Below are 19,555 nucleotides of genomic sequence, written 5' to 3'. Positions count from 1 at the left end.
CAGAGCTGATAAGCCAGACACCGAGTTGCGGAGTAGGCGAGGCATCTGGGTAGCCCTAAAATCAGCCTTGCCTACAGCATATTGACAAAAACATCCCTGAAAGATCTATGGAGACAGTCTGCCATCGAATTGCAAGAGGAGATCCTACAACCCCGGGCCTCCGAATCCCTCTCTTCAGACCCCAAGTTCCCTTGCTGCTAGTGAAGCTCCTGGCATAGCAGGGGACGGAGGTCCTCACCAGCCTGCTACCTGCTCAACAGCCGTTTCCTAACTCTTGCGAAGTAAGAGCGAAAACAGATCTCTTGAAGCCCCGGTGCGTGGAAGGCAGGAGGCCTGAATGCATAACCTCAAAGCCAAGGACATGGCCACACATGGAGACTTGGTCGGGAGTGCCTTGTACTGAAGAAAGGCAACTTAAATATATTTAAATATTTCTTGGTGACCCTTCCCTCAAATCCAAGCTGCTAACTGCTGAGATTCCCATGCTGAAACCAGGAAATCAGAATGCAGTGCCAAGTTCTAAACCCACTCTATTCCTCATCCAGGATCAAAAGCAGGTGGGGCCCAGTGAAGGATGGTGAGAAGGGCAGAGAAAAAAACATTAAAATACCATTTTTTAAGCAATGGAACACATGAAGAGGAATGGCACTATAGGCAGGGAACATAGCTGCCTTCACAGAAAACTAGAATGGGGTTCATTTGCTATAAGTGGGCTTCGACAATACTGCCCTGTATTTTCCCATCTGTAGGTGTGGGACCCCCATCTCCTATGTCTGGGAGTTCCCTGCAGACAGAGAAGCACTGTCAGCCTCTGGGGTGACCCCCCCCCTTGTAACCTTCTTAGAACATCTGTCCGCACAGAGGACACGTGTGGAAGTGGAAATTTCATGGCCACTCAGGTCGTAACTCCAACTTAAATACTTTTCACTTAAAAATATTTATTAAAATAAAGATTAAACCTGAAAAACATGAGTTACCAGAATACAGCCCTTTGCATAGTACTTCAAGAATCAGAGAAAGGGAGGAGAGGGGAGGGGAGGGGAAGGAAGAGTAGGAGAGGGAAGGGGAGGAAAGGGGAGGGAAGAGATAAGAAAATCCTCTCTGCTCTTCCCAGAGAACTGGGAGGAGGGAGAAGACTGTTCGCCTTCACCAAAGCCGGCAGCCTACACTGAGAGAGCTGTGGAAGGTTCTCCGGTCACAGGACTTACTGATCCAGAGAAGTTTCCACCAGAGCAGAGGCCCAAGAGTCACAGACACCAAGCCCTGAGAACAGATTTTCCGAAGGGTGTGTAAACTTCAGGAATTTGATTGGAGAACTGGAATTTGGGAACAGTATTCTGAAAGCCTGAAAAGTCAGAAGAGGCAGAAGCCATGCCCAGGAGCCTCTAACTGCCCTTGGGCGCCACGATCTGCTGGACGTAGCTGACAACATTGCTGTGGAGCTGGGGGGCAGTGGCCGCGAAGGTCTCCTTGGCAAGGGTCTGGGCTACCTTGCTGCCAGCCATCATCGCGTGGTACAGTGGAAGAGTGTACTTCTGCTTCCCCTGCAAGAGACACACATACCCACGGCCTGAGCGGCCTGCTCAGTGAGTCGGCACAGCCCCAACCCCAGGGTCACCCTAACAGCCGGCCTGCTCAGGAGCCAAAGGGGATGTGGCTATCAGGGCTGGAACGAGGAGGGTCCCAGGCAGGCATGCTCTTACTCTGGTATCTTCTTGGGGGCCAAAGATCCCTGTAGGTAGGTCTTGGTATCCACTCCAATCCATGCTAGCACAGGGGTGTCTACACTCTTTTTTTTTTTTTTTTTTAAGTAGGCTCCTTAGAGTGGAGCCCAGCACAGGGCCTGAACTCAAGACTGAGATCAAGACCTGAGCTGATAGCACATTAAAACGGAGGGCCGCGTAAGGCCCAACTGCAGGCAAGCACCAGAAAACCCACAATTGTCAAATCTGCACCAATGTGAGAATGCCATGTCACAAAGCTCCTCAAGTCCAGAGACTTGGAGAAGCCTAAGGAGGGCTCAGAACTCCTCCAGACAGGAACGCAGCTCCCAGCGCCAATAGAGGGGGGCATCTGAGTGCTGCTTTGGACCCAGCCCCGTCCTGCCCCAGGCTCGGAGGCACTCCAGCCCTTCCCCAGCAGGACCACTGCTGGCCTCGGAGCCCTCCCGGGTGGTGGGCTTCCCTAGGAAGCAGGCACCTATGGCCTTACCCTCCACTCACCTCTGTTGTCCTTGGGCCCCTCCTTCCAAGACCAGCCCTCAAGTCCCGCTTTACCCTTCTTCCCAGTGTGGGGTTAGCTCTGACCAGCTTGGGGCCTTCAGGCCTCACCAGGTCATCTGCAAAACACTTCCAACCCTGGAGGCTTCTCCCTGCCACGGCAATCCCTCCCCTGGCCACACTCAGGAATAAGACTGCTGAGTGGGGTCCTCTCCCTTCCCCTCCGCTCACAGGACTATGCCTTACCGGTGAGGCGGCCCACTGTGTGGGCCTGAAGGGGTCGAAGAGTTGGGGGTTCCCTACCTGGCTCTGCAGGAATTCCTTCACCTTCCAGAAATCCTCCTGGTAGTCATTCTTAAGGACAATGTGGCCCCATCGTAGCCGGAGCTCTGCATTCTGGGAGTTTGAGATCTTTGGGTACGTCTCTCCAAGTTTTTTCACATTCCCTGAAAAAAGAAAATGGGTTTTTAAAGGCTGTGTCATCAGAGCCACGACCGCGTGGCTACAGGCCTACAGGCCCTCCCGAAAGCCCCTGCGATAACATCAGGGAGGTTCCCGACCCCCCACTTTACACTCCTCCTGCTCATCTTATGCTCCGGAAGGGAACTACTGCGGGACCCTCAAGTTTACCTTCACGTCTAAGGCTCTTCCACAAAACTTCCCTTAATGTGATTACAGACCTTCTGTCATCATCCCACTTACCTTTCAGGTAATCTCCCTAAAACAGTTGTGACCGCCCAGCTGCTGAGAACTATCTGGGCTCTCACTTTTTCTCTTTCCAGCACCCCTGGAGGAAGGTTATTCCTGGCTGAGCGGCCACACGGCAGTAGTGGTTGAGACCATCCAGATCCCAAGCCCGCCATCCACTGGCTCTGGGACCTATTTCATCTCCTGTTACCTTCAGGGTCACCGTCACAGCCCCCAGGCATGAGCGGTTAGGACTCAAGACTTCAGAATCACGTGAGGGCGCAGTGAGCACTGGGCTGCAGGAGTCCCTTCCCCCCACCCGTGTGTGGGACTCCCAGCAGCCTTTGAGGTGCTCCCTGTGACGTGCTTGTGAACACCTGCCAACACCCGGCAGTCGCCTGGGGGTGAGCATTGCAACAGCCTTCCTCTGGGTCTCCCTCTTGCCCCTGATATCAAGCTCTGTACACACGGAACCTTGATATGCTGCGTTCATTTGCCCCACTTTTTCTTACCAGGGGGGAGAGGGGATTTCTGGAGGATCTTATCGAGGAAATAGACCAGCTGGTATGTCTTCCAGGTGGAAATGGCCACAGCTTCAATGGCCTTCATGTCCAGCTCCTCGGTCTCCCACAGCTGGGCCAGCTCTTCGGCAGGCTTCATAAGTGAGTCGCCAGGGGAAAGGTCAGGGAGGTAGGGGGGCCAGCCTGGGACATTCAACCACCGATCAAACTCAAAACCTGTTTGGTAGAAGGAGAGAGGGGGCCATCGGAATTCTCTGGCAACGTCAAGGTCAACTTGGCTCCAGCAACACCCATACCTCAAGCTCCTGTCTGCCTCTCTCTATCCCAAACTGCTTCTCTGATTTTAACATCACTTTCCCACACGACTACCTGATCCAGCCAGGTCCCACTTCCATGGAGGCCCACAGACTGTTAACAAGGGCCCGGCCCCTTTTCCTACTGTGACACTAGTTCTCAGTCAATTAACACTGTGCTACCAGAACCAAGTGGATAAAGGCTTTCCCAGCTTCAGTCAAGTTAATATTCTCCTTCAGATGAGCAGAACAGCATGGCGTCAGGGCTCCTGGGCCCTGGGACCGGGCTACCCGGGTTCCTATCCCAGCCCTGCCATTAACTAGCTGGGAGGCCACTGGCACATTACTTCGCCTCTCTGCGCCTCCCTTTTATCTGTAAAATGATAAAAGGCAGGGTGAGAGGCCCTGCATTTGTCGGCAGTGGGAGGATTAAATAAGCAAATACACAGTGTGAGTTTAGCAGGCTGCCTGGTGCGAAGGGAACACTCAGTAATTATTAACTTTCATCAGCCACAGAGTCCCATGACCTTGAAGTGGGAGCCTCCAGGCAGAGCGTAGGTGCTCCAGGCCTGACCAGCCCCGGCTGACAGGGGAAGTGACTTTACCAGACCAACCGTGGCCTGACTCAGCGTGCCCAGCACGGGTGGGGTATCTCCAGCAGGCAGCCTCGTCCACGACAGGCCACTGTCTACTCTTAGGGAGCGGGGCCTCCCAAGCTGAAATCAGGGCAGCCACTGGGCTTCTCCTGCACTCCGAAGGCCACAGAGGCAACTCCACGCTTGCAAGCTGGGGCGGCTGCTGGTCCTGCGGCCCTGGGTCATAGCTGGGGCGGCGGCAGCTCCCAGGGCAGAGGCGGGGGTTTGGTCATGTGTGTGTAGGTTTGAGGAAAATGGAGACAGAGAGGAGACACTGAGGGGAGAACAGTGGAGAAAAGGAGGCTGGGAGGAGCTAAGAGAAATCATTCTTGTGGAACAAGGCCTGGGACCCTGGGCAGGTCTGCGCCCCTAGATGCCACTTACTGGAGGACTCAGATTTCACATTTCTGGCCCCGATCTTCGTCTTCCTGGATGGAAATTAGACATAATTCTCTACTATCTCCTAGTAGCCTGTAGGCCAGCTCCTCTGCTCACCTGGAATGGACTCCACTCTCCTTTTCTTCAGCTCTGGGAAGTATTCCAAGTAGAATTCTAGAAAGTCCTCAGCTACGATACTTTGGAATTTGAATTCATTAACATAGGCCTGCAGGGAGGGAGGTACTTTTCAGTCATTCTGGATCCTCTGGGGAGAACAGTCCCTCTGTGCCTTGGGTTCTCCTCCAACCCCCTGTCCCTTCCACCCCTGCCTCTACCCCTGGACTCTGGCCCGGCTGGCTTCTCTGCTCCGCCTCCTTCCCCCCTCATCTCTGAGTTGACTATACCTTGAGAAAATTGTCAAACTGATCCTGATCACCCACCAAGTGGGCCAGGTATGAGACAAAGCAGAAGCCTTTCTCGTAGGGGGTCTCGTTATAGGTATCATCCGGGTCGACACCTAGCAGAGAAAGCAGACACTTGTAACTTGTCACTGTCACTGTTCCTCTCCAGCTCCAGATTCTACAAGTAATTAGGGAAGAGATCAGACTCCAGCTTCCTTGGGTTTGGCAAAGGCCAGGAAAGTCTCCAGATCGACCATGGCCTCTCTCAAGCGACTTCAAAGTTGATCTTAAAGGGTCATTAACTATGGCCCTAATAAGAGGACAAAGAACCAGCCTTCCAGGGGAACTGGCAAGTTTCCTTATTCCTGGGGTTGCTTTGCTCCATTGGGTTCCATGGACTCTTAGGACTGAGCACAGGGCTTGGTGCCTCTTCTAGGCCAGTCGGTCACCACCTACACTCAACTGCCCCTCCCAGAACAACCGGTTGTTTCTACGAATGGTCTAGACCAAAATAAACTAATGACCAGGCTACAAGAAGTTCATTTTCATGGTCATTGGCATCAAGGAACGTAAGCTTAAATCACACAGACAGGTTTTAGATTAGTCATACCTGGAACTAAAGAAAAATGTCAGAAAATAAAAAACACATGACCTTGGACAAGTCATGTGACTTGTTGGGCGCTCACTCACGTCTTCTGTAAAATAAGTCTCACGCTCGAGCTACACGACTACAGTTCTCACTTGATAGAAAAATCACGGCAAAGAGCCCTGGAAAACGACAGGGGCCCGTACATAAAACTGGAAGGAACTCCTAACAGGCTGGAATGGCTTCGGTTGAGTCTGCCTAGAGGTCAGGGAATGGCTGAAAAGGGCTCTGGAGGGCTGCTCCTTCCCAAGGAGAGCAGTCAGGGAGTACACTGATTAACATGAAGCTCAAATAACTTGGGCCTCCAAGCTCAGTGCTGGGAAGTGGGTAGTAGGACAGAGGAGTTTCCCGGACCTGGTTCGATCTTCACACGGAGCTTGTTGAGTGGGTTCTCCTCGCCAGTGATGTCCATGTGTTGCCGAAGCAGAGCCCGCCCAGTCGCAGCTTCCAAGCACGTATAAGCAGAGCCTGGGGCAAAAAGAATCCTTAGGCCTCAACTCAAGAACACCACCCCCAAGAATAATTTCCGGACGAAAGAGGGTGTGCTGCCCCCTTGTGGCCACAAGAACCATAACAGATAGCTGAAGATTCAACTCCTCACCCTCCTGGGGACACCAGGGCAACCTGGCCACAGAGAACCCGACTCAGCCCCTAGCTTCTGGTTGCTCCGGACTACAAATGACTCACTTTGCTCTGGCTGTCGGTCTCGCCCAGACATGATGAGGGAATCTCACCTTTTCCCGTGACTGTTATCTTTCCCTATCTGTATATTTTTATTTTTAGAGATAGTAATTTGATCTATAAAAGCAAACTATTTTTCGTTTGATAGTTCCAGTCAGACAAGAGAAACTGTCACCCCCAATTTTTCTAGTGGTCTCTACATCTCATTCTGGCTCTAAAAATGACCAAGGGAATGGTGGAGGGAAGGGGGCCAGGTTTTGAACCAGCCACCTCTGCTGCTCACAGGGTGTTCTGCCTCTGGGTGAAGTACTCAATCTCTCTCAGCCTCAACTTCTTCATCTGCATAGTGGGCTGACAACATCTGCTTGGAGGATTCTTAGTGGCGGGTAAGACATTCACAAACAATCTCTTGTTCCATATACTCTGGATGAAAGCGTACATTTGTACCAACTTTCTGGGAGGCAATGGACAATGTGTGCTAAAAAACCTTTAAAATGTTCAGATCCAGAAATTACATTTCTAGGAATTTATCTTCCCTAAGATTGTCTTAGATATGCATGAACATTTATATGTAAAAATATTTGTCAAAACATTCTTTGATTAGAAAACTGAAAATAACGGGGGCGCCTGAGTGGCTCAGTTGGTTAAGCATCCGACTCCTGATTCCGGATCAGGTCATGATCTCAGGGTCATGAGATGGAGCCCCCTGTTGGGCTCCACGCTGAGCATCGAGCAGGGAGTCTGCTTGAGATTCTCTCTCCCTCTCCCTTAGCCCCTTCCCCTGCTTACACATTCTCTCTCTAAAAAAAAAAAAAGAAAAGAAAAACTGAAGATAACCTAACAACTAGAAACTGAATATGTTAAGAAACATCCATACTATGCAGCTATAGAAGAAAATTTAATGACTTGGGAAAATGTTCATTAACTTCATTAAGTTTTTTTAAAAAAAAAAGGCAGCTGGAAGGTTTGATGATTCACACACACATAGGAAAATGTCTGAAAGGACAGACGTCGATGATCTCTGAACAATGAGACTGTGGATAAACCTACTGTGTGTTCTTTCTCATAGAGATCAAAATAGATTTTCATGTGAGAAACAATAAAAATAATACATGTTATATTTTTAAAGACCTGATATATAGCAGGTTTTCAATGACACAATGTTGAGAAAATATTTTAAAAGCACACCTGGGCTCCATGTGGGGTTCTGTCCCCACCCGCTAAGTGGCTTGGGCAAATTTCTTATGCTTTTTGAGTCACGGTGAACTCATACATAAAATGGAAATCCTATCTGTTTCATAGGACTACTGAGAAATTGTTAAATGAGGTGTTTTTAATAAGGTGCCTGTACAAAGCTGGTGGGTAGGTGTTCAAGAGAAGGTAATGATTATAATGATCTTATGATTCATTTGTAAAATTAACTAGCCGTGTGGGTGAATGACCCTGGGCAGCTCTCCCCGAGGGGTTGCCTGGCTGAGCACCAAGTGAGGTTTCAGCTTAGCTGAGGGGTCCTTTCACTGTCGGGCCCCCTATCAGTTCATGCCACCAACACGCAGTTTCTGGGACACTCCCCCCCCCCCCGCCACTCACCACCAATGACTCAGTGCCATGTCACGCCGTGGGGCTCATCCACTCAGAAGGGACTCTTGTCTAGAGTTGGTCCTCGCTGGCCTTTCACCAGAGCTTCCTGCACCACTGCCCCTCCCTTCATGCTCGCTTGTGTCCCGAAACCCCGAAGGAGACCACACAGCCTCACAGATGAAAGAATGAGACGCGGGGAGAAGGCCGGCACCGGAGAGCTGGCTTACCAAAGAGGACAGTGGAGATCCTCCTCTGGGCATACATGGTGAAACCTTCATTGAGCCAGAATTCACCCCAGTTGGCATTAGTGACCAGGTTCCCGAACCAACTGTGGGAGATCTCGTGGATGATGACGTCGGCCAAGGAGCGGTCCCCTGCCAGCAGGCAGGGGGTGACAAAGGTCAGACAAGGGTTCTCCATTCCTCCAAATGGAAAGGATGGTGGCATGAAGAGCAGGTCATACCTGCCAAGAGAGCAGGAGGTCACAGACAAGTCTCGGCTCCCCAGGGCAGAGACCCTGCCTCACTTCCTCAGGCAGGGCCCTCAGCCCTGAGAGACACAGCCACCAAAGAGGTGGCACCCAACCCTGGGCCCAGCGCTGAAATGACACCCAGACTTCTCCATCCTCCAGCCAGGTCGCTAGGACCTCCTTTTCGCCAGGTTTTGCTCTCTTGGAGGTGGCTCTCGGAAAGCTGCTCCCTGTTCTCCTTCCAAGCAGGGTATGGCCGTATCATCAGCTCTGTCATGGTTAGCTCACTGATGGCTCGCTTGGGGTCACAAAGATCTAACAGAGCCTTTGATCCGAGGAGGCTAACATGGGAGTGTGCGGCTGCCTCCAGCAATCAGAAAAGGTAAGTCACAAAGGTCCCCTGACAGCGTTTCCCCATCTCCACACTCAGCAGCTAGAAGGCCAATTTTTAACACTTCAAGAACATTCTCTCAGGGTTCCCTCCTCAGCAACAATGAAGGAGGCCTGGCTTCGCCCTTCCTCTTCCCCTTCCTCCTCTCCTCTACTTCTGGGATTGGGGAACTTGGCTCTAGGAGACAGAGGAGGAAAAGCAACACCAGAAGGAAGAAGAGGAGGAAACCAGGGACTCAGTTTAGCAAAAGACATTGGAGTCAATGTGATACCACACCTTCCCCAAACGTAGGGTCCGAAAAGTTTCTCTCCTGTGGCCAGAAATTCTTCTATCACTCCGTTGTACTCCTCCTTGGCAGCCTCAATCAGGCAGGGCTCGGCCCACACCCGGCTCCTAAAGGCAAAAGCACAGAAAAAGCGGACTGGTCTTTGGAGACCTATTGTGGAGACCTGATCCCAAAAGCACCTGGAGAAATGTGGCGGTCTCATATTTGAGCCACATGAATGTGACAGCGTGGCCAGCCACAGAGACAGGAGGTGCAAGGTCAGGTCGCCTGCGCGGGTCTGAGGCTGCTCGCCACACCTGATGAATGAGATCCCAGCGCCGTGTTGTGGCGGAGCTGGCTCCCGTGCACAGCAGGCTCTAACTCACAGCGCTGTCCTGTTCTGTCTCCAGCAATGAATGTGACCTTGCAAAAGTCACTGACCTGAGCCTCAGTGTGCCCATCTGTAAAGTGGGTGGGGAAGATGAGAGAAGACAGCATGTAAGACAGCAAAGGGGATGGGTTCCAGGTGAGGAGGAGGGAAGGCTTCCTCTCTGGCCCTGTGGAAGCTCAGGAAATGTTCTAGCAGGAGAAGGAGCAGGTACTCCCCAAGGAGCAGAAGCAGGGGCCTCGGAGTGGAAACTGTACACGTAGGGGAGGAACCACCAAGAGTCTGGACTACTGGCGCGCTCACCGTCAGATCGGGGCTGGGGGCGGGGAGGCAAGGGCAGGTACAGAGCCCTTGACACTCCAGTCACGAAGGGCCCGATACGCCACGTGACACAGCTGGCCCTTCAGAGCCATGACAGTATTTTATTTATTTTAAGATTTTTATTTATTTATTTGACAGAGAGAGACACAGCGAGAGCGGGAACACAAGCAGGGGGAGTGGGAGAGAGAGAAGCAGGCTTCCTGCCCACAGGGAGCCTGATGCGGGCTCGATCCCAGGACCCTGGGACCACAACCCAAGTTGAAGGCAGGCACCTAATGACTGAGCCACCCAGGCGCCCCACAACAGCATTTTAAACCAATAAGTGGTGGGCGCCTGGGTGGCTCAGTGGGTTAAGCATCTGCCTTCAGCTCAGGTCATGATTCCAGTCTCCTGGGATTGAGTCTCACATTGGGCTCCTTGCTCAGCAGGGAGTCTGCGTCTCCCTCTCTCTCTGCCCCTCCCCCCTGCTCGTGCTCTCTCTTTCTCTAATAAATAAATAAGTAAACCACTAAGCGGTATTATCAGAGTGAGTCCTGAGAGATCACTCTAGCTGTCGTACCAGAAGGTACCTTTAAATTACAAAAGCGAGTGCATATCCCCAAGAAAAGTACGGAGGAGAGGAGAATGGGCCCAAAACAGAGTCCTGGACAGCACCAGCACACGGGGGCTGCTGGGCAGAGAAAAGCCCACAAAGGAGACCAGAGAGGACGAGCCAGGGGGTCCTGGAACCAGGACAGAATTGTGTCATGGAAGCCAGAGGAGGGTCGAGAGGCAGAAGGAAAGTGCAGAACACCAAAACAAGGATGGAGGAGAAGGCAACGTGCTACACAAGTTGAGGCCAGTGGCCTCTCTCACTGCAGGAGTTTCTGTGGCACGACGGGGAGAGGTGCTGGGTTCCCACAGGTCCAAGCAGTACATGGAGGGTGGGCAGGAGAAATGCTACTCTTGTAAGAAACTCAGCTAAGTAGGGAAGCAGAAGGTCATGTGCTAGGAGGGAGCGTGGAGTCAATGAGCATGTTTTCTGCTTTGTTTTTGAGCTACGAGAGACTGGAACATGGTTAGGGTTGGAAGGAAAGAGCCAACGGGGGAGAAGGCTGCACATTTGAAGAGTGAGGGGTAAACAACGAGACAAAGCCCCACCAGATTTGGGGAGGGACCGAACCAATGATGGCTCAAAGGCAGAGATGTGGTTCCAACAGAAGCACGGACATCCCTCTTTGGAGTTCAGAGGGAGAAAGGGAAGGACGACAGCCGATGAAGATGACTTTTTACATGGAAAACAGGAAGTTGACATAAGTGTATCTGACAAATTAAACATTCTCAATAAAGTAGGAGACAAGATCATCTGCTTGGAGGGAGGGTCTGGTGTCTGAATAGGAAATTTGAAGGCAAAAGTCTTCCTTTAAGGAGAGGGAGCCAGGAAGATCAATGAAACGACCGGTGACCAACACTGAAGGCGACCAATACTGAAGGCGTATCTGTAGTTGAAGACGACATTTGTTCTATTTTTCTTGAAAACCACATGAATGTCTATTTCAACTTTTTTTTTTAAGATTTTATTTGAGAGAGAGAGAGCACGAGAGGGTTGAAGGGCAGTGGGAGAAGCAGACTCCCTGATAAGCAGGGAGCCCAAAGCAGGGCTCTATCCCAGGACCCTGGGATCATGACCTGAGCCGAAGGCAGAGGCTTAACCCACTGAGCCACCCAGGCGCCCCAAGCTACTTTAGCTTGCTACAACTAGAAGGCAAAGCCTAGGCTAGACAGATGGCATCCAAGATACTTCCTCTAGCACAGAGATTTCTGTCAAAAGAAACTGGGATATTCTCAGGCAAGCTGGAATTTTATCACCAGCAGTCTAGCACGATAAGGACTGGATGTGCAATGGAAATGCCCGGGTTGGCGTTCCAGCTCTGCCAGCGACGTGACTTTGTACAAGCAATGCCACCAGAAGCCTCAGTTTGCTTATCTGCGACACGGAGACAACAGTAACCCCCTCAGTGAGGTTATGTGAGGGTTAGAAGAGATTATACATAAATCAGGACTAGAACATGCCCACTAGCTCTTGTGCCCGGGATTTTCCTCCTGTGTTAACAGGGACTGGGATTGGTGGCCAAGTTTGCCAGAAGAGCCTCTCATCTAACACAGCTTCACAAGACCCTAAGATGTTCCCTGCGAGGCAAGGACTATCTACCTGGGAGGGGAAGGAAGACATCATCACCAGTTAAATAATTCTATCGCTTGGACTAGTATACTGTATTGTCTTTTTATTACAGAAGGCTCAGAAAAAAAATCAGTATTCTCTGGTGCATTTAGAATATTTTTTTTTCTTTCATTTCTCATTAATAGGTCACACTCTTGGGCATCTGGGTGGCTCAGTTGGTTAAGCATCTGCCTTCGGCTCAGGTCATGATCCCAGGGTCCTGGGATTGAGTCCCGCATCAGACTCCCTGCTTCTCCCTCTGCCCCTCCCCCTGCTTGTGATCTCTCTCTTTTTCTCTCTCAAATAAATAAAAAATAAATAAAATAAATAGTTCATACTCTTATTAACAGAACCTTAGTAAGAGTAAATACTCTAAAATAACCTTCCTTTACTTATCTATTTTCCGGTCAACCGCAACAATGACGCTCCTCTGCTTACCTACTACCCTATCAGAAAGACTGACCTTCATGACAGGAGAGGTCTTTCAGGACAGGTACCATTCTGACTGTGTGTGCTGGAGGCAGATGCCAGTGGCATCCCATTTCTCATTCTCGATGAAGCCCAGGAACAAAGATTCATGATCTGAGCAGGGCTACTGAGCCCAGCTATGAGGTCTGATACTCGTAACCAATGCGGTCAAGGTCAGCACCGCCTCCAGGACTGGAGAACAGGGTGGCAGCAACAGAGCCGGGCAAAGTGCCACAGCTTTACTGCCCAGCCTTTGGGCATTTTACCACAGGATTACACTGTACCGGCAGATGGTAAGAGAGCCAGGAGAAACCGATACTCCCGGTCAAGTTTCTGTTTGCAGGAAACCTTACAAAATCCTTATTCATCTCCATTAAATTCATCTAACTTCACGGAGGTATCTCTGCCACCATGGGTTCAGGTGTACATATCTGCAGAGGAGAAGGAACTCCCACTTTCCTCTCTAGAGGCCAACAACGAGATCAAAGTGTACATTTCCGGGAACTACGTGCTAGAGAAAATGGGGCGATTTGGTACAAAGATTAAAAAGCAAATATAATTGCTAGAGGGGAATTCAGAACTAAAAGATCCTAACAAAGATGAGTCTTCTAGAACTGCTGCCTCGGTGCCAACCACAGGCTACAAGGTGGCCCAGGACAGGAGCTCCTGCCACTAGTAGGACTGATTACCTCATTCCAGACAGCAGGATGAGAACTGGAGTAGGGCAGAGGGGGGAGAGCCCATCCTCCCTCTGTACTCATGCCACATGCTTCTGGGCTGCGAACAGGCTGTCCATTCAGAGAAGTTGTGAGAGTGTCCCAAGAACCATCCCAGCTGGGCCAGTGGTCAGAGGCCTCCTTGCCTTGAGGTCAGTCTGACCTTGCCTGTAGGGGTCTTTGTCTCCTACCTGGGTCCAACTTCCGCCGACACCAGATCTCCAATGGCCAAAGCTATCAGATAGGAGGGGATGGGATGACACATCTCAAAGAAGAACTTATTCGGACCTTTCTTCTCCCAGGTGTTAGCACTCATCACAGCTGTGAAGCCATCTGGAACCTGACAACAGAGGAAGCTTAGAGGAGATTTTTATCCGGAGAGAGTGTCCTTTTGATTTGCTGTTAGAACAGCATGGCTGGCAACCTGCACGGTGACAGCCACCACCGGGAGCCTGTCCTGGAGAACACAAAGGTTTCAAGAGACTGAACTTGTGCTAGGCTGATGGGATTTAGCAAAGATAAAATATTTGTAGATGGAGGAATTTTGCAGACATACCACTGGATGGATGTTAACAACTGAGCAGTTGAAATGTGAAGAGATAGATCTAAAATTTTCACTCCCAAGGGCAGGTTCTCTTAACCTTAATCCTCTTACCTCAACAAGAGCTGAATATGTGCATTTCACTGCAGGAGTGTCGAAGCAAGGGAAGAAGGCCCGGTTCAGCACAGCCTGACCCTGGGTGTAGACAAAAGGCTTCTTCTTTCCTGCGGTCTGCTTGGGAGCCAACCAGCAAACCTAAGAGAACAGAACATTTCAAAACTGACACCCCCTACGTGAGCTCAGTCCAGCCAGAGAAAAGGAGTTGGCGGCCGGGGAGAATGTTAGGTAATCTTTACGATCCTGCCAGCAGTTTGGCCCTGACTAGGAAGTTCTCTCCTACTGTGTATTTAATCCACCCTGGAACCCATGCCAAGGTATTGACATCCATCTCCCATAGTAGAAACACCACAAAGGCTCCATCTCTCACTGTATCCCACTGGGTATCTTAAGAATTCCAGACACAGCCTCTGACCCTGGCATCCTCTCTTCCTCCCCTGAGTCCTTCACGGTATAGTAGTTTCTCATTAAAAATCAAACAAGGGGCGCCTGGGTGGCTCAGTGGGTTAAAGCCTCTGCCTTCTCAGAGTCCTGGGATCGAGCCCCACATCGGGCTCTCTGCTCAGCAGGGAGCCTACTTCCTCCTCTCTCTCTGCCTGCCTCTCTGCCTACTTGTAATCTCTGTCAAATAAATAAACAAAATCTTTAAAAAAAATTTTTTTTTTTAAATAAAAATCAAACAAGAACCAACTGAGCAGCAGCTGTATTTGAACTTGGGATAAGAGCCACAGAAAAGCAGAAGGAAAGTGGGAGGAGTCTCCATTCTGAACAACGTTCTCCATTCCTGAAACTTACCCTTTCAGAATAAATGTATTTTTCCATCATAGGCATTGGCTATATATTATTTAAATTTCTTTTGAAGATTTTATTCTTCAGCAATCTCTACTCCCAACATGGGGCTCAAACTTACAACCCCAAGATCAAGAGTTGCATGCTCTACCGACTGCGCCAGCTGAGTCCCCCAAACTATACATACTTCCTACATCGCTCCATCTTGAGGGAGCAGAGGCTATGTCAGCACCAAATGCCACTTAGAATTTAGAAAAGGATTCGATAATTCTGGCAAGGTTTTAGAGGGGAACCAAAACTTTCTGGTTTAAAGGTGAGTAGGATCGAGATGGTCAAAAAGGAAAGAAGACAGCATTTTCAAGGAGGTAGACAGCAACATGAAGAAGGGAATGGATGGGCGATCCCTGGGAACTGGAGGTATTTCGGATACAGAGGTGGGAGGCATGCCTTGGCAGGTGGACTGAAAGGCTTTGAACATGGGTATTGGAGACCTACTTTTAAGAGGCATAAGGACGCCACGTGGAGATGTTGGGTTTTTCTTTGCTTGAGTTTCTTTTGTGTGTGTGTGAAAATTTAATGAGCCTCCTTCCAAAGGGCATAGTACAGATGGAAAGGAGGAGAACGGAATACCACAGTGGAAAAAGCAGCACTACTTCAGCCAGATGAGTGAGGTCATCATGAAACAGTCACAAATCATGTTGATACCATGTACTCAGAATGCAATGCAAAGATAGCACTTTACCTTTGTCACATTCCACTAAATTTTGCGGTGAACCTAAAGCTGCTGTAAAAAACAAACTTTTTAAAAAATTTTTAATAACTCGAGTCTGATCATGGGAAAAAAAGACAAATTCCAATAGAGAGGCATCCTATACAATACTCCTCAAAACTGCCAAGGTCACCAAAAAGAAGGAAAGTCTGAGAAAGTGTCATAGCCAAGGGGAGCCTTAGGATATATGAAAGCTAAATACACTGTAGTATTCTGGATGGGATCCTGGAACAGAAAATGATACTAAGTAAAGCCTAGGAAGAAACTGAAAACAAACAAACAAACAAAAAACTATGAACTTCAGGGGCGCCTGGGTAGCTCAGTTGGCTCAGGTCACGATCCCAAGGTCCTGGGATCAAGTCCCAGATCAGGCTTCCTGCTTAGTGGAGAGCCTGCTTCTCCCTCTGAAGCTACTCTCTTTCTCTCTCTGTCAAATACAAAAAATCCTTAAAACAAACAAACAAACAAAAAACCCAACTATGAACTTTAGTTAATAATACTGTATCAGTATTGGTTCATTAATTGTAACAGATTGTATCATACGTACAAAATGCCAATAGAGCAATCTGTGTATGGAAGGGTATAGGAAAACTCCATTACTATCTGCTCACTTGTCTTGTTAATCTAAATTATTTTTAATTTAGATTAAATTTGCAGGGGGAGGGGCAGAGGGAGAGGATGAGAAAGAATCTCAAGCAGGCTCCACGTCCAGCACGGAGCCCAGTGCGGAGGCAGGGCTCAATCTCACAACTCTGAGATCATGACCTAAGCTGAAATCAAGAGTCAGCCACTTAGCCGACTAAACCACCCAGCACCCCTAAACTGCCTTTAATCCTATTATTGAAAGAAATTTAACGTGTTAACAGTAAGACTAACACAGTATTCACTAGGTACTAGGCACTATATTAGGCACTTCTATAAAGAAAATTCATTTAACTTTTGTCAAGTTCATAAGTACTGGTCATCCCCTCTAGTGTACCGTAATTCCTTATTCTTCATCTTTGAGGTTTTTGGGGGGTTTTGTTTATAATGACATAGAGGAGAGAATGAAGGAGCCTGGTAATACAAGTATTTCCACTATATAAGAAAGAGTCTCAACTCAGGGTGGGGCCGTAATGTACAGTGATTAAGGTGAGTGCCCTCCCTCGGGATGGTGGCAATGAGAAGGAATAAATGCGGGTTTCTTTAATGTAGATCTTCATAGTGCAAAGTGTGGGTGTCTGCTCTTACGTCTCTAATGAAAGCTATTTAGTCTATTTGAGGTGCCATTTTCAGTAGGCGATTTCAGAGACGGCTTGACATTTCCATTTCCCCTGTTCAATTCCTAGTTCCTGCCCCAAACCAGAAGCTAGCACATAACAGGGCAACCAAACCCATTTACCGATGCTATGTTATCCCCAGGGGGCACTGGGTTTTTCCTTTGCCTTAGAGGTCAATTTACATTGCTTTGAACTTTTCATTTTTGAAACAAGTTCTATCCTGGGTTCCTTTATTCCCTGAATAAAGACGGAAACAGAACTGTCCTTTTGGCCAGCTCTAAGAGTGAAAGGAACTGCTAGCTAGATAAGTAAACTTTGATTGTAGGCATGCAGCCTACCCCTGGAACTTGTAACTCACTCTGCCTGAGACATGACTTGCAACCACGGCCTCAGGACTCTTTATGAAGGAGTTCCAAACTCTTACAACTGTAGGCCACATAACCACCCATCCTTTTAGTTCCAGTATTTGTCCCACCCCCCCCCCCAAAAATTAATATTTAAGAGTCGATCAATATTTAAGAATCAACCAAGAATAAGAACAGGACCAACTTACTACAAAGCCTAGAACACCCTAATTCCAGTTCTCATTTTTACTCAAATTCTTCCATTAGACCGATCTAGGACTTCGCAGAAGAAAACAAAGTAACTCTCCGGGGTTCAGAGTTACTTCAGCCTGTGGCACCGCAAGAGCACGCGGACAAAGGGCTGAGTCAGCACCCAGGGCTAATTAACCTGCTTTGTCCCTGCTGCTAGAAAGGAAAAACGAAGTAGCTCATTATCAGGGACCTAGGCCCCAAAGCCCTGTGACACGTTAAATTCGATTTATAAAGAGCCGGTGATCCAGCAAGCCGCACAGGATAGGGTTTCCTCTGCAGGCAGAACCCGCAACCAGACAGGGCGGTGTGTGAGAAGGAAGCAGAACCGTTGGGGAGGCAGGAAGGGCGGAAAAGACGGAGGGTGCACAGCTCGGAGGCTGGCCCGAAGCCAGAAGACGGAGAGCGGGGCAGCCCGGGAGGAAGAGAGGGCACGGAAGGTGGGAGGGCGAGGGGCGTGCACCGAAGAGCTTCGGAACCCCTCCCGGCAACGGCGGAAGCATCTTCTCTCTCTTTGAGGGTGGGCGTGTGTGCGGGTCCGGGGACCACCAACGAGGGGGGAGGGCGGGCAGGAAGGGGCCGAGTGAGGCCGCGGCGGGGCAGGGACCCGGGGTCGAACTCACCCCGGGTCCCTCCCCAACGCGGTAGGTGAGCAGAACCTGGAAGCGCTCGCCGGCCGGGCAGGGCTGTGGGAGGGCCACGCACAGGGCCTGGCCGTAGTGCGAGAAGGGCTGCGTGTGGAACGGCACGGGCTCCGCGGGCGGCTCCTCCGAGCCGGGCCGCTGTCGCCGCAGCGCCGCCGCCGTCACCTCGAGGCACGGGTGCGAGTCGAGCCGCAGCTCGGTGGCGCCCTCGGGCACCAGGCAACGCAGCTCCAGGACCGCGGTGCCGCTCAAGCCCCGACTCCCGGGGCCCGGCCCCGGAGGCCCGAACTCGGCCCGCAGATCCAGGTGCAAGTGCAGTATCTGGAAAGCCCGGAAATTGGAGGCCGAGGCGACGTCCACCGCCTGCGCCGAGTGCAGCGGCCGCGGGGTCGCGCAGCCGTCGCTCGGAGGCCCGTCGCTCCCCATTATCCTGCAGCGCCGCCGTTGAACTACTGTGCTGGAAGCCCACCAGCTCGCGGACTGCCGCGGGGAAGCCACGCCCCGAGCGCGCCGGGCTGTCGCAGGCCAGGCCCCGCCCCGCCCCGCCCCGCCCCGCCCCGCCGGTCACGCCCCCCAGAGAGGCCCGAGCTGGGTCGCGCCCCTCTCCAAAAACCTGAGACCTGACCACACCTCTCCATTGCTCTCCAGGTCACCCAATTTCCAGCTTTATACGAAGTACCTCAGGACCTTGGACAAAAAGGTATTTTGTGAGATACTTTGGTCCACATTTGTCCCTACTCATCCTACTGGGACGCTTCAGTACTCCGAGTGGTGCACCTTTCTCTGCTGACGTTGCGTTCCCTAATCTTGCAGGAAGGTAGCAGGATGTAGATTGAACCCTGAATTGGAAGTGTCTGAGTTCGGGATCTCACATTCTGCGCTGAACCAATCAGTAGGACTGTGTGTGTCCTTGGGCATATCACCTCCAACAAAGATGGATCTCTCCAAACCCCTTTCTGCACCTGTAAGGTAGGAGTAATATCTCACGAGTTAATTGTGATAACTCAATCGGGTAATTTGTCTAAACACACTTGGTAAACACAGAGTTCCACACCAGACCAAGGTTCATCCATTCCCAGGGGCTCCAAACACTTATCTTTCCCTTCTTCTGCCAAGGAATAGTCAGCACAGTGAAGAGTAACGCTAGGCTGTCGGTTGCGTGTGTTTTGTTTTCCACAAAGCCTATCGAGCTAGGGGCACCTCTACCTTATACTTTTTTTCTGTATGAATAGGTTTGCAATAGCCCTTCCGTGAATAAGGAGCCAGTCAATGATACTTCCACTGATCAGGTGGGAAATGAGATTTTTAAAAAGATAACGTAGGGAGTCTTTCACAAAAGAGAATAGTATTCTATCATGTGTCACCTACTTTTACAGTGTTAAAATTTTATGAAATTGCTTATGGTAGTTTTTCTTAAGATTTTATTTATTCATTTGAGATAGATACAAAGAGAGAGCATGAGCAGGGGGAAAGGCAGAAGCAGACACCCTATCCTCGCTGGAGGCTGGATCCCAGGACCGAAGATCATGACCCCAGCAGAAGGCAGTCACTTAACCATCTGAGCCAACCAGGCACCCTGATAT

The 19,555-nt window shown here is 50.2% G+C and overlaps 1 protein-coding gene across 1 annotated transcript; it reads right to left on the bottom strand.

Moving 5' to 3' along the window:
- Window positions 1–922: 922 nt before the first annotated feature.
- Window positions 923–18,424, bottom strand: LOC111151108 (arginyl aminopeptidase). The gene is made up of 11 exons (XM_022508891.1): window positions 17,952–18,424; window positions 13,916–14,056; window positions 13,452–13,600; window positions 9,179–9,295; window positions 8,270–8,505; window positions 6,135–6,248; window positions 5,138–5,250; window positions 4,851–4,959; window positions 3,419–3,643; window positions 2,523–2,665; window positions 923–1,544 (listed from the first exon to the last, which is right to left on the bottom strand). The coding sequence occupies exons 1-11, from the start codon at window positions 18,396–18,398 to the stop codon at window positions 1,386–1,388; spliced, it is 1,953 nt and encodes a 650-aa protein (XP_022364599.1). The 5' UTR covers window positions 18,399–18,424; the 3' UTR covers window positions 923–1,385.
- Window positions 18,425–19,555: the final 1,131 nt, after the last annotated feature.

Source organism: Enhydra lutris, unplaced genomic scaffold (genome assembly GCF_002288905.1).
Source record: "Enhydra lutris kenyoni isolate GAN:26980312 unplaced genomic scaffold, ASM228890v2 scaffoldscaffold25, whole genome shotgun sequence".
NCBI classification, from domain to species: Eukaryota; Metazoa; Chordata; class Mammalia; order Carnivora; family Mustelidae; genus Enhydra; species Enhydra lutris.
The sequence above is the reverse complement of the archived record's forward strand: the minus strand, read 5'-3'. Positions and strand labels throughout refer to the sequence as shown.